The sequence below is a fragment of the Capra hircus genome, chromosome 23, assembly GCF_001704415.2.
Source record: "Capra hircus breed San Clemente chromosome 23, ASM170441v1, whole genome shotgun sequence".
NCBI lineage: Eukaryota > Metazoa > Chordata > Mammalia > Artiodactyla > Bovidae > Capra > Capra hircus.
Window position 1 is genome coordinate 22,647,866 of NC_030830.1, and position 22,807 is coordinate 22,670,672.

The 22,807-nt window shown below is 56.1% G+C and overlaps 1 protein-coding gene across 9 annotated transcripts in view; it reads right to left on the reverse strand.

Annotated features, from left to right (window-relative positions):
* Window positions 1–22,807, reverse strand: part of TNXB (tenascin XB) — a 61,565-nt gene that overhangs the window by 20,753 nt on the left and 18,005 nt on the right. For 6 of the 9 annotated variants that reach the window (XM_018038908.1, XM_018038911.1, XM_018038910.1 and 3 more), the window contains exons 5-16: window positions 18,206–18,362; window positions 17,754–18,017; window positions 14,750–15,118; window positions 13,332–13,625; window positions 11,044–11,334; window positions 10,359–10,664; window positions 8,406–8,765; window positions 7,674–8,048; window positions 3,737–4,042; window positions 2,416–2,715; window positions 890–1,177; window positions 313–621 (exon numbers count right to left, since the gene is read on the reverse strand). In XM_018038908.1, coding sequence (XP_017894397.1) covers window positions 313–621; window positions 890–1,177; window positions 2,416–2,715; window positions 3,737–4,042; window positions 7,674–8,048; window positions 8,406–8,765; window positions 10,359–10,664; window positions 11,044–11,334; window positions 13,332–13,625; window positions 14,750–15,118; window positions 17,754–18,017; window positions 18,206–18,362 — 3,619 coding nt within the window. Of the gene's footprint in view, window positions 1–312; window positions 622–889; window positions 1,178–2,415; window positions 2,716–3,736; window positions 4,043–7,673; window positions 8,049–8,405; window positions 8,766–10,358; window positions 10,665–11,043; window positions 11,335–13,331; window positions 13,626–14,749; window positions 15,119–16,204; window positions 16,844–17,753; window positions 18,018–18,205; window positions 18,363–22,807 lie in introns of those variants that run through there. The other 3 variants (XM_018038915.1, XM_018038913.1, XM_018038914.1) reach the window with 3 other exon arrangements.

The window sequence follows — 22,807 nt, forward strand, 5'->3', positions numbered from 1 at the left end:
AATTAGTGGTTGCCAGAAGCGGGGATCGGGGAAACTGACAGCCAAGGAGCATGGGGAAACCTCTAGAGTCAATGTTCTCTATCTTTGTTGTGGTAATGGTCATGACTTAGACCAACAGTCATGACCATCCACCCAAACTCACTCAATTATGCTCTTAAAATGGGTGAATTTTATCGTATGTAAACTATGCCTCTATGAAGCTGACCTCTCCCCCCAAAAGAAGGGGTACAGGAAGCTCAGAAATCCTGACTCCATCAGACCAGGAGAGCCAGGTGGGAAGGAGGGACAGCGAATTCCCCCAGCTGAACTCACCGGTCACGGCGATGGCGGAGATGGGACCCACTCGCTTGTCCCTGGACAGCCCGTAGAGCAGCAGCTTGTACCTGCGGGCAGGATCCAGGCCCGAGACACTGACCTCCCTGTGGCTGCCCTCCACGGGCACCACCTGGGGTTGCCCGTCTCTGTCCCTGTACTGGATCACAAAGGAGTCGAAGTGGCCCTCGGGGACTGTCCATGAGAGGCCCACGGAATCTGATGTCACACTGGTCACCTGCAGCTCCTCCCCCAGACGTGGTTTTGAAGGACTCTTTGTTCCAGCCTCAGCCACAGCTCTGCGGGTCTCTGAGATGGAAACACAGAGGGGAAATGGTTGTTTCTGGAAGGCTGGGTGACCCTGCAAGGAAGGACTGAGAGATCCAAAGACAGGATTGAGCTGTGGCTGTGCCCTGCAGGGCTGGGTCTTCAGGCTTGTGCAAGGAGATGGGCCGGATTCCAGCCAGACAACCAGAGCCAAACAGCAACCATGTTGGACAGCCACCACAAGTGGCCACAGTGACTCTCCCCAGGGGCCCTCCAGATCAGAGACACCTCCCGAAGGGGCTGCCCTCACCTGTGGTGCCCTCGGCAGTGAGGGGGCCATGGCGCCTCTTGCCCAGGAGGCCGTAGACTAGGAATCTGTACTTGCGGCCGGAGTCCAGAGGGCTGATGGTGACCGAGCGTTCGTGGCCCTCCACGGACACCACGTGAGGCCCATCCCTGTCCTTGAACTGGACCACAAAGGAGTCGAAGTGGCCCTCAGGGACCGTCCAGGAGAGGTGCAGTGAGTCTGGGGTGGGGTCTGTCACCCACAGCTCCCCAAGGCGGGGTGGGGCTCCTGGGCTGGCGTCACCTCGGCCGACTGACAGAGAGGAAAGTTTCTGGTGTTTATTTTTTTTTCCAAAATGACTCCTTGACTGCCTCCCTCTGGAGTTGGAAAAATCTAGAACTGCCCAAATGATCAGTGCTGCCCCCAGATATTTCCATCACCATCACATGCCCGCCAGCATCCTCATCTGGCCATGCCTCTGTTCTTTAACCAGCGCAGGGAGCAGCTTCTGTCCTGGGAGAGGTGATTCCCTAGTTTCCTATTTATCTTATTCCACTTGTTATCCGGACTCTGATAGAGACCATTTCCTTGGCAGGGTGCAGCTTATCACAGGCTTCATCTGCTTGTTTCTTTAACCAAGGAATCCACTGTTTGTGATTTGACTGTTCTTTGGGAAAATCCAAGGGTCCTGGGGACATCAGAGGGGGGTACAGGTCCCTAGGGGCAGACAGCTGGTTGGGGAGGTAGGATATTATGACGACGGTGACCCTCCTAGGACCTGATGGAGGAGTTGGGACTGCTTTTGTGTGAGGAGAGGTACAAGGAGAAGAAGAATGCTCAGACAGGAGAAGGATCTGGTGTCTGCCCAAGAAGCCATCCCGGGGCCTGAGAAGGAGCTGGCCTTCTGCCTTCCTGGACAGCGAGGACGCTGACGGCATTGTTATTGTGAGAGTTCTCTGGCAACTGGGAACCCCCAGGGGCAGGGGAGGGCCTGGATCAAAATCCAGGAAAGGGGCATAGCTGGGCTGGGCCCGACTGGGCTGGACTGGGCAGCCAGTCTTGGGTTCTTCTGGTGTTTCTGAGCTCCAGGAAGAGGGCAGGGGCGGAAAGCGGTCCCTCTGGAGAGGCAGATAAGGGACCCAGCGTGCCTGGGCCGGTAGGGCGGGAAACCAGGGTTGAGGGTCAGTGGAAAACGCTCTCTCAGGAGGTGATGGCTACACAAGGCTGAGACTTGGATGTGGAACAGCTCTGGCCTCCCGCCCTTGCTTCCCAGTCCTGCTTCCACCTTCCAGGAAGGGTCCTGGAGGAGCCTCCCTCATTGAACGGAAGTAAGAATTATGAGAAGAGGTGAAAGTCAGCAGGGGGAACTGATCCAGGAACCCACTCCATTTTCTTGGTTCCCATCTGACTGGGAAGGGAGAAGGCAGCAGGGCTTTTCAAATAAAAGGAAGAGGTGGATGAAAGGGAGACAGGCGGAAAGGAGAGGTGTTCAGGCAGCGGGAAGAAGGACGGCGGGGCTGGGACCTCGGCTTCATGGGGGTCCCGCTCACCTGTCTTTGCCTCCACAGAGACTGCGCTGCGGCGTTTCCCATCTTGGATCCCGAAGAGCAGGAACTTGTATTTCCTACTGGGCTCCAGGCCGGGGACGGTGACCTCGCGCTGGTCAGCGGCCACAGGCACCACCTGGGGCTGCCCGTCCCTGTCCTTGTACTGGACCAAGAAGGAGTCGAATTCGCCCTCGGGGACAGTCCAGGAGAGGCCCACAGAGTCCGGGGTCACGTCCGTCACCGTCAGCTCCCCCAGGCGTGGCTCCACGGGGGGCTCTGTGACTGGGGCTGGAGGGACAGGAGCTAGGATCCAGGGAGACAGAGAACATGGCTGAGATCTCTGGCGGGAGAACTCCCCCCTCGCAGGGCTCCTGGGCTCCGAGGGCCTCCAGGGGGTGTTGAACTGAGACAGGGAGCAGTTACATCTCTATTTTCACTGGCCTCACTTCCTTCAATGATGCATATAGGAAACCAATACGGTGGTACTACCAGTGCTCATGACTGTCACCAATAGGAATCACAGATGCTGTCACATCAGCTTAGAATTACTGCAGAAACTCCAAAACACTCTACACTCATCACTGCTTCTAAATAGGTTATTAAACAGGCCACAAGTTTCTTGCTAATGAACTAACAGTGAAGTTCCTGTATTGCTAAATCATAAATTCGAATTTTAAAATACCTTTGATAATTGGATATCAATAGAATCGGTATGGTATGGTAAAATCCTATGCATTCTACTTCATAGATTTTAAGACATTGCTCTGAAAGGGGTTCACTGGTTTCATAGACACCACAGCAGAGAAATGGTAGTGGCCTGTCCCCAGAAGGCATGAGCAGCGGGACACGCCAGGAGCAGGAGATGCTGGGAGCGGAGAGCAAGGGCCACCTCCCTGAGGAAGGAAGACTCTGGGTTGGCCAGAAGGGAACACAGCTCAGGCCAGGGGGGTCGAGGGCCTCTGAGAAAAGATTCGAGGGATGTGTGTTGTTTAACCCCAGTGAAAAAGGGCAGCAGGGGGAGGTGGTAGCTGGTCCAAGTCACAGCGGGATTGTGAAGAGAGGGGAGGAAACAGCTGTGGATGATCAGAGAGATAGCGTCTGGCTGGACCTGGTCGGAGGGGAGGAAGACAATCCTGCCTGGGGGAGGAGGCAGAGCAGAGATAGAGACTGGAAGACAGGGAAGGTTCCCGCTCCCAAGAGGATCCCTGGGGTCAGGGAACAGACCACATGCCTGTGACTGGCGAGGATCTGAGCGAGACGCTGGGGAGGTGAGGTGGCCCCGGGTGACCAGGGATGGGGACTGCCTTGACCCGCCCTCACTCACCGGTCAGGGCCACCACGGAGAGGGGGCCCACGCGCTGCCCACCATGTAGCCCGTACATATTCATCCTGTATTTGTGCTCAGGCTCTAGCCCGGAGACAGTGGCCTCTCGCTGGTCTGCGGCCACAGGGACCACGTGGGGTTGCCCGTCCCTGTCCTTATACTGGATCACGAAAGAGTCAAACTGGCCCTCCGGGACTGTCCACACGAGGCCCACGGAGTTGGGGGTCACATCTGTCACTGTCAGCTCCCCGAGACGCGGTTCCTTGGGGCGCTCGGTAGCCGGAGGAGTCTCTTCTGCTTGTGGAGCTGAGACAAAAATGGGGGAGGCTGTCAGGAAAAGCCCCTCTTCCCTTTGGTAGCAATTATCTGCGTTGTTGTGGTGGTGCCCATGGGGTGGTTCTGATGTAAGACTACACTGATTGGCAACGTCTGTCTGGCCGACAAGGCTTCACTAAGTGCCTGCCAGAATCTGGGGCTGTGTTCGGTGGGGAGGGGTGTCAGTCACCACCAAGACCCTGGGAAAGTGGCTGAAGGCCCATCTGCCCATCTCTGGCTCCAAGTCCTCCAGCCAGACCTCCCAGCTGACCCCCAGACTTGGGTGTGCTCAGCATCTGCCTTGAGTGCCTAACTGATCCCCAATTCCAGTCCAAAGCCGAGTTCAGGGGCTTTCCCCTGCAACTCCTGTTCCTTCCACAGCCTTCCCACCTCATCAAAACCACCGCTTCACTGTCAGAGTCATCCCTGAGTCCTCTTCTCCACCTCATGGCCGGCCTGCGAGTAAGTCCTGTCCGCACTGCTCTCAGAAGCTGACTCCCCTACTTCTTAAGTCCACCACCACCCCCTCTAAGTTGGAAAAGGAAATGGCAACCTCCTCCAGTATTCTTGCCTGGAGAATCTCATGGACAGAGGAACCTGGCAGGATACAGTCCATGGGGTTGCAAAGAGTCGGACAGGACTGAGCGACTACCACTCACCTCCTTTAAGCACACGGCTCTTACTGGATTATAGCACAGTCTCCTAAATCCCCCCCTTCTCCCCTCTTCACTGTGTTCCCCACTGTTAGCACATTAGTCAAAGCCTGTTCCCACCATGGCTTCCATCTCACTTAGAGCAAAAAGCCAAGTCCGTACAGTGACCTCCCTCTGAGGCCCCACATGTTTACCTCTCACACCACCCTCCTCATTCCAAAACAATCCTCGCTGGTCCTCAGACATTCCCTCTGCCCGGAAGCTCTTCCCCAGAGGCCTACGTGGCTTGTCCTCTCCCTCCGGCAGGTCCTTCTTCAGAGAGTCCCTTTCCAGCCCGCTTCCCACCCACTCACCATCTCGCCTACTGGGCTTTGCTTTTCTCCCCAGCTCTTGTCACTGGCTCACACACAGTCCTACAGACATATTTGTGAAATTTGGCGCCTGTCTCCTCTGATAGAATGTGAGCTCCCAGGAGGAGCCTTGCCTTGTTCCCTACTGTGTTCCCAGCACCAGCACCCCGTGGGTGCTCCACAAAGGTCTGTTAAATTAATGAGTGGTATGCACATCTGGGAGAGGCTGAGCTCAGGACCTGCTAGTCCCCATTGCCCCAGAGTGAGCTGAGTGTGGGAGGCACTGCTTATTAGGACCAGCCTGGAAAGTGGTCCCAAGAGGCAAGTAGCAGAGGGGTGGCTAGGTGGGTGGGTTCCCAAGATCCTGTTTCTCAGGTTCCTGTGGGAGGATAAGATTAGGCTCTGTACTCATAAAACCTGCTTTCAGAATGGGCTGGTGGGCTTCCCTGGTGGCTCAGTGGTAAAGAATCCACTTGCCAGTGCTGGAGGATCGTGCATGCTGCAGAGCAGCTAGGCCAATGCACCACAAGTATGGAGCCTGTGTCTAGAGCCCTGGAGACACAAGCACTGAGCCCTCGAGCCACAGCTCCTGAAGCCGGCATGCCTAGAGCCCGTGCTCCTCAACAAGAGAAGCCACTGCAATGGGAAGCCCATGCACCGCAACCAGAGAAAAGCCTGTGAAGCAATGAAGACCCAGAGCAGTTAAAAATAAGTAAATAGACTTGAAAGGGGGAGGGCGGCTGGCATGGGAATCCCCTGGTGGTTCTTGGTTAGGGCTTGATGCTTCCACTGTAGGGGGCATGGGTTCAATCCCTGATCCTAAAATCCTATAAGCCATGCAGCTTGACCAAAAAAAAAATTTTTTTTAATTAAAGTAAAAAGTAAAAATGGGCTGGTGATGAGGCCTCAGGAGGACAGAAGCAAGTCTGAGTGGGAAGGGCAGGGATGGAGGCAGCTGAAGGCGGGAGGGAGTAACCACCATGTACTGAGCTTCTCCCAGGTCCAGGAGCCAGGCCAGGCATTGTGTTTCATTTAATTTGCGTCCCAACTCTGCTGTTCCTGTAGCTTCCATTTCCTGCTTGCTTTCACCCTCTCTGCACTTCTTTCCACGAGAGAGAAACTGTCCTCACCATCAAGCCTTATCCTTGGTGCTCTGGCTCAACTGGGGGAGGTGGAATGACAACTACTCGTGAATACTGCAGACCCCATGCTGCATTTGGTAAAATCCTTTCCCAATTTAGTAATGTTTCTAAAGCTGCACGTTAGTTCTTCTCCTAGCAACGGCTCAGCACGTGCTGTGTGCCAGGCATAGTCCCTCGGTCAGCTCAGCGGGCTCCAGCTGCCCATTGCCTTCCTGCTTGGATAATGAGCTCCATCGCACAGTTTAGAACTGAGAAGCCAGGAATGGAAAGCAGTTTCTTTGATTCCAAGACTCAACTGTCCTCCACTGCACTGCCTCAGTCAGTGCCTGACATAGTCCGTCCTTACCTGGGAACCGGGCTTCCCAAGTGGAGCTAGTGGTAAAGAACCCGCCTGCAATGCAGGTGGCATAAGAGACGCAGGTTTGATCCCTGGGTGGAGAAGATCCCCTGAAGGAGGGCATGGCAACCCACTCCAATATTCTTGTCTGGAGAATCCCATGGACAGAGGAGAGCATGCACCCACGTGCCCAGGGACCAGTGTGGCTGCCCCAGAGAGACAAATGGACATAGGGTGACCCCAGGAGAAACCTCGGCCACATGTCCTAGGCCTGACACAAGCCTCCACCTTTCTACTTCAGGCCCACAGGACAGTAACCCACTGAGGCTTACCCCTCTCCCTACTCTCTGTACTGACTGAAGAAAGAAAAGAAATCAGGGGTGAAAGACTCTGGACACTAAGCCAACCAAGTCCCTTTGAGAAATACAGAAACCATGTTCCGGAAACATGTTTCTCTGCTTTTAAAAATCTTTCCCTTTAGAATAAAAGTTGCTTTTGAAAAATCTGTGTCTTTGTTTCAGTGAACAAAGGAGAAAAGAAATGCCTTGTCCCTGGGGCCAAGCTGGGCAGACCAGCAGGAGGGTCACAGAGGCCTGTCTGGGGCCTGGGCCTGGCCCTGGGGCTCTGCAGAGTGAGTGCCCAGGGGGGTCCTCTGTGGTGGCTGAGGGGCCCTGTGCCTGGGTGGAGGGACAGTCTTCCTTGCTGTAATCACTCACCGGATGAGTCATAAAGGAAGTTTCCAGCGGCCCTGGTGAAGAGGCCAATGTCTCATGCACATTCTAAAAAAGCTGAACCAGCCAAAGGGGACAGAGCAGACCCCAGGGTAAGGCCAAATGTAATCATCGTAGTGGCCAACACCGCCAGCATGCTTACTCTGAGCCAGGCCTGCGCTAACTCAGTCTCACAACAGTTCTGTGAGGTGGGCATTATTATCCCCATTTTACTGCTGAAGAAACAAACATAGTAAGTTGAAAACTCACTCAAGGTGGTGAAGCTGGTTGTAGCCCAGTCCCCAGTGAGCTGTTCTTTCTAGGTCGTCCCCAAGCAGGGGGTTCCATGGCAACAAGGGAGGGTGACACCACAGGGAGGCTGGGGGCCCCGGACGGGAGGAAAGCAGACAAGGGCCCTGCCCTCACTCACCGGTCACGCCTACGGTGGACGCGGGGCCCACGCGTCGCCCCCCGTGCAGGCCGTACAGGTTCATCTTGTACTTGCGTCCGGGCTCCAGGCCCCCAACGGTCACCTCAGTCTCCTCGCCCCCGACACGCACCACCTGGGGCCCGTCCCCGCCCTTGTACTGGATGGTGAAGGAGTCGAAGTAGCCCTGGGGGACGGTCCAGGAGAGGCTCAGCGAGTCCGGGGAGGATCCCGTCACCGTCAGCTCCCCCAGGAGGGGCTCCTCGGGGGGCTCTGGGGCCTCTGTGCTGGGTTCTGTGGGGCTGGGGGTCTCTTCCACCTCTGTGGGGCTGGGGGTCTCCTCCATCTCTGTGGGGCTGGGGGTCTCTTCCTCTGTAGCTGAGAAGAAAGGATACACAGAGGGTGAGTCAGGGTCCCCAGGAGATGTCCTTGGATCTCCTCCTAAGCCATGGTCCCCACTGGGGACCCTGAGGTCAGTTCAGAGAAGCCTAAGGAGGCTGGTGGTCCTGCTCGGTCCACACCTCACAGACATGCCTGGAGTCCCCGGTGTCAGCTCTGGGGATTGGCCCTGTCACCAGCACAGCTCACGGAGGCCCTTCTCTGCCTAGGAAGACCCACAAAGGTCACCATGGCTCAGCCTCGAGGAGAGGGGCCTCCCACACCCCACTCCCCCATCACCTGAGGGGGTGATCCTCCCCACTAGGTCCCATCCTGGGGCTTCCACCGTCTACTCACTGGTCACCCCGATGACAGAGACGGGGCCCACACGCTGGCGGTCATGGAAGCCGTACAGGTTCATCTTGTACTTGTGGTCTGGCTCCAGGCCCGAGATGGTGACCCCGTCCTCGTTCCCGGGGACCCTCACCACCCTGGGTTGCCCGTCCCCGTCTCTGTACTGGACGGTGAAGGAGTCGAAGTGGCCCTGGGGGACGGTCCAGGAGAGGCTCAGCGAGTCCGGGGAGGATCCCGTCACCATCAGCTCCCCCAGGAGGGGCTTCTTGGGGGGCTCTGGGGCCTCTGTGCTGGGTTCTGTGGGGCTGGGGGTCTCCTCCATCTCTGTGGCACTGGGGGTCTCATCCAGGACTTCCTGGGGGGCTGAGGGAAGAGATAGGCTCTCAGGTGACATGCTTTGCTGGTGACATTAATCCTGACATAAAGTACATTTGGCAAGTATACTCTTCAAGCTGTTGGCTTAGGGGTTCCTGTAGCCTTTGTATTAGCTGTTCAGTGACTCATTGAAGGAGACAGCTCTGAGACAGGTCCCTAAACCCCACCGTGTACTGCTGGCCAATTGCACTGGCTGGGCTCTTGTGTCTGAGAAAGGAGGTAAGGCAGTGTGAGAGGAAACTGAGGAATTCTTCCATACTGTGTTCATGGACTGTGCTGACCACAGGAAAACGAGGGGGCAGCAAGGACTTCTCCCACTTGCAGTTCTCCCTGTCAGTTCCTGCCCCTCCCCAGGGTTGCCCAGCTCCCCTCACCCCACTGACCAGGACAGAAAATGGGATGTGCTCTGGCTAAGACCTCCCTGGGCAGCCCTGTCTCTTCCTCTACTTCAGACAAGAGTAGGGGAAAGGGTATGGGAATGAGGCTGGGGGCTGGGGAGAGCCGTGCTCTTCCCTGGCTCGGGCTAGAATCACAGCCACGAGGGCATCCACCCACCGTCTGCAGTAGCCAGTTCTCTGCTGAGGCTCCATGAGGTGGGGAAGGGAAGCCAGCCCTTCTGTGACCCACTCCCCGGCCCATGGGGGACCACTTTGGGCACAGAAGATAGGGGCTTCCCCTATCTTTTTCCTTCAGTGAGGAAGCAGCAAGCAAGAATGATGACCCAGACAGGGAAGGGGAAGGTGGAAAGGTGGAGAGAAGAGGATACTGGGAAGGGAGAGAGTCGGGGAGAAATGATGGCTTACTCTTCAATAGCAGTTTTGACGTGCTTGGCACTAAGTGCCAGGTGTGTATTAACTCTTTTAATTCTAGTAGCTCTGTGAAGCCATTACCCTTGTTATCCCCGTTTGACAGGTGAGAAAGCTGAGGCCTGGAGAGACTCATTAAGTTGCCCAAGATCCCAAAGCTAGGATTAACATACAGGCAGGTGGCCCTAGAGCCCATACTCCCAGCCACAATGCTACACAGTCAGGAAAATGTGCTGGATGGGGGAGGTTGGGCCCCAGGAGGACTGCAGGGCTGGGGGCTGAAAGCGAGCCCTTTGCCCTGCTTTACTCTGGCTGGGACTCAGCGAGTCAGGGGGGCTGGGGAAATGTGGAATTCGTGGCCCTTGGATTTGCCAGTTCTGAACAGAGCATCAGTGGAGGGAGGGTGTGGGCAGCAGGTAAAAGAAGCTCAGAAAAGACCACAGCCTCAGCCAGGAGAAGGTGGCCAGCAAAGGCTACAAGGAAAGAACCCAGTGGCTGAGGGCATCCAGGGGTAGCACAGCCCGGCGGGGACGGACGATTCTCGGTGCTCAGAATGGTGGAAAAGGGGCCTGTCCTTGGAGGTGGAGAGGCAGAGCCAAGAAAGATGTCAGGGGCTGGCAGCTGGATGCGAAATCCTGGGATGTGGGGAAGGAGACGGTGGAGGCTTTGGCAGAATTGGAACCGAGGAAGAGAAGGTGGAGAGAGGCTCCAAGGGTCTGGGGCCAGGTCCCACTCAGACGGCTGGGGGTTGGTGGGCGAGGGAGGCCTGACTCACCTGTGGTGGCCACCACGGACACGGGCCCCATGCGCTGCCTGCCATGAAGCCCGTAGAGGTTCATCTTATACTTCCGGTCGGGCTCCAGGCCAGGGATGGCGACCTCATTCTCATCTCCCCTGACGGGCACTGCTTGGGGCCGCCCCTGGGCATCCTTGTACTGGACCACGAAGGAGTCGAAAGAGCCCTGGGCCACCGTCCAGGAGAGGCGCAGGGAGTCTGCAGTGGCGCCAGCCACTGTCAGCTCCCCCAGCAGGGGCCGCTCTGGGGGCTCTGGGTGGCGGGACTCCTCTTTCTTCTCTGGGGCTGTAAATAAGGAGGCCCAGGCGGGGCTGAACTGGCAGAACCCCAGCATTGGGGCCTGGGGTTTGGAAGGCTTGTCACACCTGTGGGGGTCTCTACTTGATTAGCATGAGCACTGAACTCTGAGAAGCCTGGCACAGCCAGAGTATGACACACCTTCTGGGCCTCGGGGAGCAGCTGAACAGGATGAAAGGGGCCCAGCAGTGTGGGGGAGGCTGGCTGGCCCTGAGCCCAAAAGTGGGGCCAGGATTCCAAGTCAGCCATCTCGCTGGGAGGCCCCAGCCAGCTCCTGGCTGAGGGCAGGCATGTGGAAGGCTGGGAGCAGTCAGCCTTAGGGGTCAGCCCCCCTGTAAGGCTGGGGGCTTAGGAGGCTGCCACTCACCGGTGGTGCCATCGGCCGTGAGGGGGCCGTGCCGCTTCTTGTTGGCAATCCCAAACAGAGTGAATCTGTACTTGTGGTCAGGGTCCAGTGGGGAGATAATGATGGAGCGCTCGGGTCCTTCCACGGGCACCACCTGTGGCCGGCCGTCCCTGTCCCTGTACTGGACCACGAAGGAGTCAAACTGGCCCTCAGGGACAGTCCAGGAGAGGTGCAGTGAGTCTGGGGTGGGATCAGTCACCCACAGCTTCCCCAGGCGGGGTGGAGTCACTGGGTTGGGATCAGTCTGAGACACTAGGAAGAGGAGGTGGGAGAGAAGGGAGGGACACGGGTCAAAAGAGAAGAAGAAATCCGTCTCCTCCCTGGGAATGCCGTGTGAGACTACGCAGGCTGTTCTCTGCACAAAGGTGCATGGTGAAGACAGCACGGACGCACTGAAATCCAGCCAGCACTCTGCTTGCCAAGCTGTGCGCCCTGGCAAGCGGCTATGCCCACCTAAAAGGACAGGCGGCTCATCTGACGTGGCATGAAAGCACTGTCTTAACTGTTGTTGTTTAGTTGCTAAGCCGTGTCTGACTCTTTGCCACCCCGCGGACTGTAGCCTGCCAGGCTCCCCTGTCCATGGAATTCTCTAGGCAAGAATACTGTAGTGGGTTGCCATGCCCTTCTCCAGGGGATCTTCCCAACCCAAGAATCGAACCTGAACCTCCTGCATTGGCAGGGAGATTCTTTACCGCTGAGTCACCAGGGAAGCCCGCTGTATGGATTAGTGTGGCCCTCACTTATTGTGCAGCCTGGAGAGGGGCTTCAAAGAGTAGGAAGTGCAGTGAGCCTCTTCCACATCTCCACAGCCAGGGAAGTCTTCCAGGACAGCCTCCACTGCTTCCAGACCTAACGACTAGCTGATTTCCTCTCCAAGAGAGGGACGCTTGGTCCTTGGAGCATTTTCATGTGGGAGAGCCCCCCACAACTGCGCTCTGGGCCCCACTTTATCCGCTCCCACTCTCACTCCATCAGATATGCCCTCAGGATTTACGCGAACGCCTCCACTCGGCTGCATCGCCCTCCAGCCTCCGCCCTCTGTCTTCACTCTCCGCTCCAGCCCAGATTCCAGACAGAGATGCTTGTACTCATGTCCTCACCTTCATCGCCCTCCCAACCCAGCCCTGCCCTCCACCGGCAGCTCCCACCAGGGTCAGTGGTGACCTCGCCGTTGCTAAATCCTGTGGACACTCTGCAGCCCTGAGTCACTCTTACGGAATCTGACATGTCTGACCGCGCCCTTCATTTTGGCATTCCTCTCCCCAGTTCCCCCCTCAGGCTGCCCTGCAGACTCCCGATCCTGTGTTCATGCCATGAGTGATGGCCACCTCCAAGGTCCCAGGGGCCATGTCTCTTCTCCCTGCCTCCCCACCCTGGCTTCTGCCCACTGGGACATGCTCCATGCTCAGGGCTTTCCTTTGCTCTCCAGTCCCAGGAGGGCAGCGGGAGAGCGCTCTGGGCCCCTCACATTCTGCCCGAGTGGCCTTGCCCTCTCTGTGCCGCCCCTCTCCTCATCTGTGAAATGAGTATGCCTCACAGGGCTGCTTGTGAGGATTAAGTGTGATCATTCTCTTAGAACATCTTGAACACATCTGACACTTAAATGCTCGAAAGATGTCTGACTAAGTTGCTGCACTGTTCCACCGTTCCTCACATCCGCTGCTCCTTGCCTCAGGGAACAGGACTGCCGGATCCAGAAGCGTGGGGTGCCTGGGCCTCCTCACTCTCCTTCACCCCACCCAACCCCAGCCTCACTGCCACCATCCCCGCCAGGCCAGCATCCTCGCTTGCTGGTTCCTAGCTCCCTTCTCCAGCTGTCCTCTGCAGCAGCCTCAGAGCTATTTGTAAGATAAATATTGAATCAGGTCATGCTCTCACTTAAGGCACTTCGGAGGCACCCTAGGGTCCTCACATGAGGCCTGAGTGACTCACTCAGACAATGGAGATCAGTGAGACCAGTGTCCTCCGCCTCCAGGTGCTGGCATCCTGGTGCTCCCTCCCCTGGCATCCGGAGGAGAGACTTTCTCTTACAGGGCCACTCTCACTCCTGCCTCGCTCTCCACAGCTCCCTCTGTTGGCACTGCCCTCCTCAACCTCCCTGCCTGACCCACCACCATTTTCCCTTTAGGATTCAGCTCAGGCACCACTGCCCCCAGGAAGACTTCCGGGAGTTCCCAAAGCACTGGGGAGACCTCCATCAGGACTGCGCAGAGGGCAGGGGCAGGGCCTGGGTGACCCCTGTCACTCACAGATCTTGGCTTCAGCCACCAGGGGGCCGTGCCTCTTCTTGCCCACGAGCCCGTACAGGACAAATTTGTACTTGCGGCCGACGTCCAGGTTGGAGATGAGGGCAGAGCGCTGGGGCCCCTCTACAGGCACCACCTGGGGCCTGTCCCTGTCTTTGTACTGGATGACGAAGGAATCGAACTCGCCCTCAGGGACTGTCCAGTGCAGAAGCAGGGAGTCCGAGGTCACATCTGTCACTGTCAGCTTGCCCAGGCGAGGTGGGGCCAAGGGCTTCCCAGGTTTCTCCCCATCCTTGTCTGGAGTTGGGGGGGGGCGGCAAAAACAAAGCATGTGGGCTCAAGCACTGTCTTGTCCCTGCTCTCCGTCCCGCTCCTCTGCCCACTGGCTCCCTCCATGCTGGATGGCTCCCTCCCTTGATGCTCCATTCCCTGCCCTCAGTTCTCTGGGACCAGCCTTTCTAAGAAGGGGGGCATTTCTCCGCAGTGTCTATTCTGGAGAGAAAGAGCTTCCGCTCTTCCCTGTGATAACTTCCTCCCCACTCACAAAGGTCCCAGGCCCTCTACACATCAACACTCTGAGGGAGTTTCGGGTCCCCTGAGGTTCTTCCTGAGAGTTCGGAACTATTGCTGCTTCAGAGCAGCCTGGAGATGCCTTAGTCCACCTGAACGTCTCTCTCCCTTGCCACTCTCTCCCTGGTGAGAGATCTGGAGTTGCAGGGAGAGCTGGCTACCCGAGTCTCATAAAAGGAGACCAGGAGAAACTGTGAATGCCAAGAGCCCCAGTCTCCTGCCCGGGTTCCACAAACCTCATCCATCTGTGCAGTCCCAATGGCCATGGAGCGCCCTCCCCAGGGAACCTCCACCCCTAGCGGGAACTGGCTGATGGGACCATGGGGCACTGCAGCCCTGGCTTGCATGGTAGGGGGACAAAGTGTCCTAGTCTGTCCAGTGAGGGGATGTCAGGGGCTTGAGAGAAGGGAAAGGGAGGAGGGGGCTGAGGATCAGTATCCTCGGGGCCAGAGGCTTTCCTACACCCACCCTGAGAGACGCAGGGGGCGGAGAGGGGCAGAGGAGTGACCAGGAAGTGGGGGCGGGACACTTCTACACAAAGAAAGCTGCAAGTGGAGAGCCAGGGACCAACAGTCTCTCTTCCTGAATCTTTGTCCCATGTTTTGACTTTTCTCCTCTCATCTATTTATCTGGAAGGACTCCCCTCTCTGATCCACCCTTTCGTTATACTAAGACTTTCCCTATCCCTCTTGTCTCTGAGCCCTCAACTCCCTTTCTCTCTTTGTTTCTCCTACCACCTCTACCCAAACACCAGCCCTGCCCTCTGGTCTTCACCCCACCCCTGAAGTCCTAATGGCCCAGCCCCTCCCCCAGCCTCAGGACACTGGACTTGAGCAGAGTCCAGGATGTACCCATAATGCCTTGGTAGATGAGAGGGGCAGAGGGCTCGCCATCGGGAGGGATCCCACGAAGTGACAGCTCGTAGGGGGATTCGGGAGGGGGTGAGGGCACCAGAGCCTGACGGACATCCCCTGGCAGTAGCTCCTCATGGGCCCCTGGCCCTTCGGGCACCCGTAGGCGCAGCTGGAAGTGGGTAAAGGTGTCAGGCTGGGCGGTCCAGGCCACTCGGAGGCGCCCTGTCTTGTCTTTGCCCAGCACCCTCAACTCGGCCAGCTCCTGGGGGCGCTGCTGCAGGACAGGGGCCTGAGCCCCTTGAGTCGTTGAAGGGCCTGAGGGAGGAGGCTCATCAGTGGCCCCCATGAGGCCTGAGAGGGAGGACCCTGGGAAGAGGCAGGGCGAGAAAAACAGGAGAGTCGAGTATGAGAGCCAGCAAGGAGACTGCAGTCCCCAGGTTTTGCTCTCTGGCTTCTAAGAGTCTTCAGACTTTCCCTTTGTCACTCCTGGATCACCCCCTCGGTCACCTTATTGTCCCAAACATCCACTATAGCCCTGCACAGGCGGGCCTGCAGGTCACAGATAGAAGTAAGTCTGCCATCCCTCCTCCCACAAGGCTCCTAGCTCCCTTCCCATGGGAAACCCTCCCCACTGGGCGGTGGTCCTGGCCTCCATTAGTGCTGCAGTGAGAAGCCTGGAAGAAAGGAGAAGACGGTGGTGTTAAGGAAGACTCAAGAGACAGTGGGCAGTCAGAAGAGAGAGGAGTGGACATCCAGCTCCGGTGACATCTGGGCCCTATGGGGGAAGAAGAGGTCCATAACCCCTCCCCCCATAGCCACAGGGCGCCCCTCCCTGAGCCAGGATGCCGTTCCTGTGGGAGAGACAAGCGTGAACTGAGCCAGGAGGTCTGGAAAGCCAGCCCAAGAAGCAGTGGCTTCACCTCTCACCTACCCATGCTGCCTAACGGTTTCAAGGCCACCCCCAAGCAGTTCCGATGGTCCCTTTGAGGTTAGGGCCAAAGTGTGGAAAATAGTAACCACTGACCACAGTTGTCAGCTACCCTCACCACAGTGAGTCAGAGTGGGAAACCACTGGTTTCACTCCCTACCCCACCCAAACTGCTCCAGAGAATCTTTGCAGACACTGGCCCTCCCATCAAATGACCCTTCTATTGCCTAGAACAGGATTCCTGGCAGAAGCGTCCTAGGAACCCAAGTGAAAATCAGAAAATTCCAAAGACCAGGTCTCCTTGGCCTGGGGTATCCACCAGGATCCTGTGGGTGGAGGGGGTTTCCAGGGACACAGGAAGGTGTGGGGATCCCCGGAGCCTGCACCAGGAAGGGCAGGAAGGCAGAAGGGCAAATCAGAGGGGTAGTGGCAGCCTGAGCAGTGAGGCAGTGGGAGGCGCTCAGCCTCCGGTGGCAGGTGAGACTGGGCAGGGGGTGGGGGTCGCGCGGCCCCACCCACGCTACCTGTGGTGGTGATGAAGGCGTAGGACTTGGAGGTCTGCCCTGACCGCACCCCGTGGACCTCCACGTGGTAGGTGGTGCCGGGCTTGAGATCGGGCAGACTGACGGTGCGCGCGGTGCCCGGCACAGTCAACTCCCCGGCGGGCCCCTCCGCGGGCGGCTGCGGCCGCCAGCGCAGCACCACGCGCTCGAAGTGGCCGCGGAGCCCGTCGAGCGACACGAGGAGCGCACCGTCGGCGGAAGTGCCCAGCACCTCGGGCTTGGGGTGGCGGGGCGCCGCCACCCGGTCGACGCCTTCGGGCGAGAGGCCGTAGATGCCCTGGTTGGAGTCCCGCTTCCAGGTGCCCGAGTCGGGGCTGGCGGTGGGGTGGGGGCGACCGGGCGGGGGTGCAGGGGAGCGACGCCGCTGCAAGTATTCGTGGATGTGGTGCGCCACCGACGTGTAGGTCTGGTTGGCTCGCAGTGGGTAGCCGTGAGCCCGCAGGTGACGCTCCAGGTCCTGCACCGTGCCGCGGAAGCGGCCCAGCTCGGCGGTCAGGTTGCCCCACGCCCGCCGAGGGGTCTGGGGCGGGCTCGGCCGCGGCGGAGACTCCGCCTCCCCCTGTTCCGCGGGCCGCGAGGGCCGAGGGGGCGGCGCTGGGCGCTCGGGCCGCGGGGGCCGCGGGGCCGGGGCCGGCCGGGGCCGGGGCTTGGGGGGCGGCGCTGGGGGGTGCGCCTCCGGGTAACTGTAGTGGCCTGGTGCTGCCGGGGCGGAGAAAGGGGGAGGAGAGAGCCGGTCAGTGGCAGCAACCCCCACCGCCAACCCCTGCACTCCCCCCAAGGCAGCCCCGCGTCCCTCCCACCCGAGCCTGAGGCCTCTTCCCTGGGCCCCAGCCCCACCTGCAAAGAGAACCGAGAGAAGTTAGTGCCCCAGGACGCCCTCCCGCTTCGCCCTCCAAGCCCGCCACTGTTGGTGCCCTAGAAAGAAGAAACGAGGGGCTGGGCCGTGCGTCTGAAGGAGAGAAAGGGGCGTGGGAGGAGAGAACGCGAGCGACAGTGAGGTGGGCGTCCCTCTGTCACAGGAAAGGGAAAGAAAGATCCAGGCATCTGTTAAGAGACTTTGAGGGTTAGTGGAAAATTACTGCTGAGACCTAACTCCCCCAAACCCCGATTCTAAAGTCAACAGGCGCCTTGATCTCTAATCTCAGCTCCAGTCCCAGGAGACCTGACCACTGAGATGGAGCACAGGGGTGGGGGTGGGGGTCCCTGTGCCCAAGGTCAGATCAGAACCACTCCTATCTGGTTGGGCCGGACAGCATCTTTTATTTACTACATCTCTCCATGAGGCCGCTCTTCCCAAACTCCAACCTACCGCCTTCCTACAGGACTTCAGGCACCTGAGAACTCCCTCTCCTCAAGAGACCCTGGTACAGAGGAGGGCCCCCAGCAGGTGCTTTGGGACTGCCACACACCCTGTGCAGTGCATTCAGAGGAGCCCGTGAGCCCGACACACAGCTTCCCAAGGAAGCGGCTCCTAGGCTCAGAAACTTCCCCAGCCCTTGGCCAGCTGTACCTGTGTTGGCCCTGATGGAAGCTGGGTAGCTTACTGCCCGGCCCCGCTCGGCAGTGACGGTCACCACATATTCTACGCCTGGCATCAGGCCAGTCAGCAGCGTCCGGTCTGCCTCGGAGGGCACTTCCAGCCGCACCCTCTGGTTGCCAGCACTGACGTAGGACACCACAAACCGGTCCACTTCAGCCTGGGGGCGCAGCCAGTTGAGCTCCAGTGTGGTTGGTGTCACAGCCACCACGCGGAGGTCCTGGGGGCCGTCAATCACTAGCCAGGTCAGAGAGAGGAGGATTCAGGCAGGAGTCTGGTCTTCGGTCACCAGCTGTCCTGCTAAGAGCCTTGCCCCCAGCCAGTCCCTCCCCTCTGCCCTCTTGGAGGGCATATCCCAGCCCCCCCTTTTCAAGTCTATTTTCTACCCATGACCCCCCACCCCCAGCAACAGCCCCAGCTCTCACTGGTGGTGATGGTCTTGGAGGCAGGAGGGCCCCAGCTAGTCCCTCGAAGGGCACGGACAGTGACCTGGTACTCCTGACCAGGGGCTAATCCTCTCTGGTCATAGGCTGAGGAAGAGCTGGGCACCCGTGCTGTGAATGGGGGGCTCGCCCCCTCTGTCTGCAAGAGAGAAAGTATTGGGTGGATCAGGGCTGCCACTCACCCCTGCTGCTCAATGCCCCTGATCCCTTCTTTCTCTAAGGTCTAGGCAGAATCAGCATAAGACTGTGTAGAACTTGGCCCTATACAGCTGGGGAGCATGGGTGGCATCAGCAAACACATCTAGAACACCTTCTCCATGCCAGCTCCCGTTCAAGGCAATTTACATATGTGAACTCACTTAATTCTCTTAAGAATCTAATGAGGTAGGTCAGATTATTCCCATTGGACAGATGAGGAAACTGATGTACAAAAGGATTAAGTGGCTTGCCCAAGGAGGCAGGGATTTAAACCCAGGCAGTGTGACTTCAGAGTCCTCTCTTATGGGGACTACATTAAAAAAAAAAAAATTACTTATTTGACTGCTTTGGCTCTTAGTTGTGGAATGAGGACCTAGCCTTGAGACATGTGGGATCTTAGTTCCCTGACCAGGGATTGAACCCAAGTCCCCTGCATTGGAAGGCAGGTTCCTAATCACTGGATGACCAGGGAAGTCCCTGGGCATTACCTTTTGAGCCTGTTCATCAGCTGTCTGCCAGAATTCTACCTGACACATGCCAGGACTCTTTTTCTGGCTTTTCCCTGGCAATCCTGACCCTCTGGGCATGAGGAGACTTCTCATAAACCTGTTCCTGCCATAACAGGTGAAGCAGATGAGTGATACCACTTCAAGTCTCACTTCCTCCTTGAGGCAGCTGCCGCAGCCTGAGCCTTCCCCTAGAAACACCTGCCCCTGGCTGTGTAACTTGGGTGTGACCCACATCGTGACATTTCCTTTTGGGTATTTTTCTTGTCTTTTCAGCAGGGTTGTAGGCCCCTCAAAAACAAGGCCCACCTGCTCAAAGTTCCACAAATATGTTTTCTGAATTTGTACCTGGCATCATTCTGGGCCCTGGAGACACAAAAATAAGATATATGATCCCTGTCTCTTCAGAGAGCTCATGCTATAGTAGCTAAATGTGTGGCCACATTTTACATTTTATTAGATCCTTAACCCAAATCTCTATGTGTAGTCCATGCCTGTGAGAGAACAAACCCCATTCAAGTATACGTGTAAAGTGTTATGATTATTTGCAGGAACCCCACAGAAAATCTGCCAGCCTCTGCTCCAGGCAGGGTCTCCTGGAGTGCCAGCCTCTGGGGAAACGAGAGGAATGGACATCTGGGAACAGCGCGGCATTTCGCTGGGCCGTCTAGCTAGAACAGCTAATAAGGACACTCTGTTCTGCTTTGCTATGTTGGCTGTGATGGGGACACCTCCATTCAGCCAAGTAGGATTGGAAATTTCAAAAGGTACTCTCCTAAACCAAGAGAACTGCGAAGAAATCAACACAGTAAATACCAAAGTATAAAACCAGATGAAAGGCCACGTAGAGACTTCTGGGTTGAGGATGAAGTGAAGCTTTGTTAGAGTTTTCTTGGCTGAAAAGGTTTTCTGGGCATGCAGGATCTTCATCCCTCTCTTACTCACTGCCCTAGAATATCCCGGCCTGGGAGGCCTTGGATGGGTGTCTACTCAAGACCTATGAGGGCTTTATCCTTCCCCAAACCTTCTCTCCCTCTCCCTTTACTCCCCCAACCCACCACCACCAACACACACACACACCCCTTGAGTGCTTCCTGATGATGTCTAGTCCCAGGGAGACAGCCCATCCCCAGGGTTCACCTTCTCCCTTCAGGTCACCTACATGAACCTTTTAGACACTTTGAGATCCATCTGGGAACAATCCCCTGAGAAGTTGTACTCTCAGTCTAACCCACATCTCTCAGCACCACCTGTCTGGTCTGAGGCTGGCTCTCTAACCAGAGGCTAGCAGCTGATTCGGCCCCTTCATGATGGTTTGGCTGCTTCACTGATGTGCTTGGCAAGTTTCTAACTCTATTCTCGATATTAACCTCATGGCCCCAGGTGGAGGGCTCCACTTTGGCTGGCCCCTGGAGCTCACCTCACCCTCATCCTCTTTTTCAGACCAGACCCGAACACAAACTTTTCTGAGGCTGCAAGTTCCTGTGTCCCAGTGAAAATGTGACATAGCCCCAGTTTCCAGTCTGTGGAATACATTCAAACTGGAAACACCTGCATGTCTTTCTGTTCAGGGGTTCACCTCCCTCAGTTTCTTCAAGCTTTGTCTCACATTCATAGAAGATCTTGCCTTTTGCAAAACAGCAGCATTCCTTGGACAAAAGAGCAGTGGTCCTTGGACTTGGGGTACGTGAGAATCACCTGGGGGTATGTTATGATGCAGGTTACTGGGCTCTTCCCCTACAGCTTCTCATTCAGCAGATTGGGGGGCAGAGTCTGACAGTTTGCATGGCTAATGCTCCAGCTGATGCTAAGGCTGCAGGTCCAGGAAGCACACTCTTAGAACCACTGAGCGTAGCTGTGCCACGTATGCAGGGAAAAGAGGAATGTTCCTCTTCTGTGTTCTGAAAATCACTCCAATAACTAGGTGTGTCCCTTGGCCAGGAATAGCAGAGTTTGAGCTTTGAGAGAAAAGTGTTTCTGGAAAAGGGAAAAGGATAAGGTAGAGAGAGAGGCTTCTAGGAAGATGGCAGTGGCCAGAGGGATAGCCAGCTACTGAATGCACTCTGTGCCAACAGAAATGGATAGAGAGTGCTGGCCAAAGGCAAGAGGCACAAGCCCAGAGGCCAGCCACAAAAAAGCGTAGAAAACATAGTCAGCGGGCCAGCGGCACAGGCTGATGTGGAGTCCAAGGGAGGTGTCTGGGGACCAATTTTACGGGAGCATTTTCCACACCCAGGCTCAGGGAGAACCTAAAATGTGATGGAGGCCCATACCCAGTGCAAAGCAGATGAGCTGAGAGTATGGCCAAGCTGGACACAGGCTAGTTGGATCCCCCCTGGCCCCACGAAGAGGGAGAAAGCCCAGGACTCCTCCTGGGAGATTGTGCCTCTGGAGAACACCAAGGATGAGGTCATATTTACTAAGAGCAGGAGATGCTGTTGCCCTTTAAGCTCATTCTAGCTCAAATGTTTATTTCAATTCTTTCCCTAAAGTCTCTTAGGAAAATTCCTCTTAAAAGTCCTACCCTCTCAAGATTGGAACTATGTAAATAACATACACGCAGAAGAGAGTGGGAGAAACACTTTAAAATGTTAACAGTACTTGTTTCAGTGTGAAACAGCCAAGAATTATTTGTTTTTTTTCCCTAGTCGCCAAATTCTTGTCTTGTGATTAAATTATTTTTATAACTGAAAAAAAAAATTTTAATGGAAGAAAAAAATCCAGGCTCCCTTGGTTGTGCAGCAAAGTAGGGATTTCTGCCTCTGCTTCTACCAGAGGGTAAGGAGAGATAAAACATGATAGGGGCCTGGGTTTGAGGTGATAATATTGATAAGGAGACTTAGAATGACTAGGCCAGTTGGGGTGGGGATGACAACCAGCACCTCAGAGCTATCCCTTCTGTCCTAGAGGCTTCCTAAGTTTAAGCCCTGGAACTTATTTATTTTTCCAGAGTCCTGACTGGGTAGAGATTAGAGTAAGTAACATGGCCTATCCACCTATGGCATTTGTGGAATGATGCAGGAAAACATATTTGAATAGGAGAAATGTCAGATGATTTGCAACTAGAAGACCAAACACATCATAAAAATTCAATCTGCATGAAGGGAGATCGCTAATGAGAGGCCACAAACTTTGTCCTCAGGGTGCCCCCAAATATTTTAAGAGTGAGTTGGAAGGAGATAGAAAAAGGAGGCTTTGCAATGCACTGATGACATGGAGGCTAGGAACTAGTTCACAGACTCAAAATTATTGCAACAGCCTAGACAGCTTGGCCCAAACCAAAAAATAACACTGAACAGAGCCAAATACAAAGGCTTATATTTAGGTTTAAAAGGGGGTATGTAGTTGAATGTCTTCTTTTTTCCTTCCTTCATTCTTTTTTCCTTGTTTATATCTTCTAAAGTCTCTACACTGAACCTATACGACTTTTATAATAAAAAGTTACTTTAAAAATCAAATATGATCAAAATAACTGACAGTTTCTGTGACCACAAGTTCATATATGTCAACTCTGAGAAAAGTAGCCGGATATCCAGAGTCAGCCAGGTGAGAGACTGGACTCCATTCTGCCCCTGTAACTGGGGGGAAGAGGCACATGCAAAAAGCAGGAGGCATTAGAGGAAGAAAACCAAGAAGTGAAGGATTCAGAGAACAAAGCCTCAAGGAAATGGGGAGAAGAAACCAGTGGGTTTGGCCTGGAGGGAATGAATGGTGATGTGATGGTGTGTTCATTTGCTTCAGTGGTGTCCGACTCTTTGCAACCTCATGGACCATAGCCTGCCAGGCTCTTCTGTCCATGGAATTTTCCAGGCCAGAATTCTGGAGTGGGTTGCCATGCCCTTCTCCAAGGGATCTTCCTGACTCAGACATGAAACCCGCA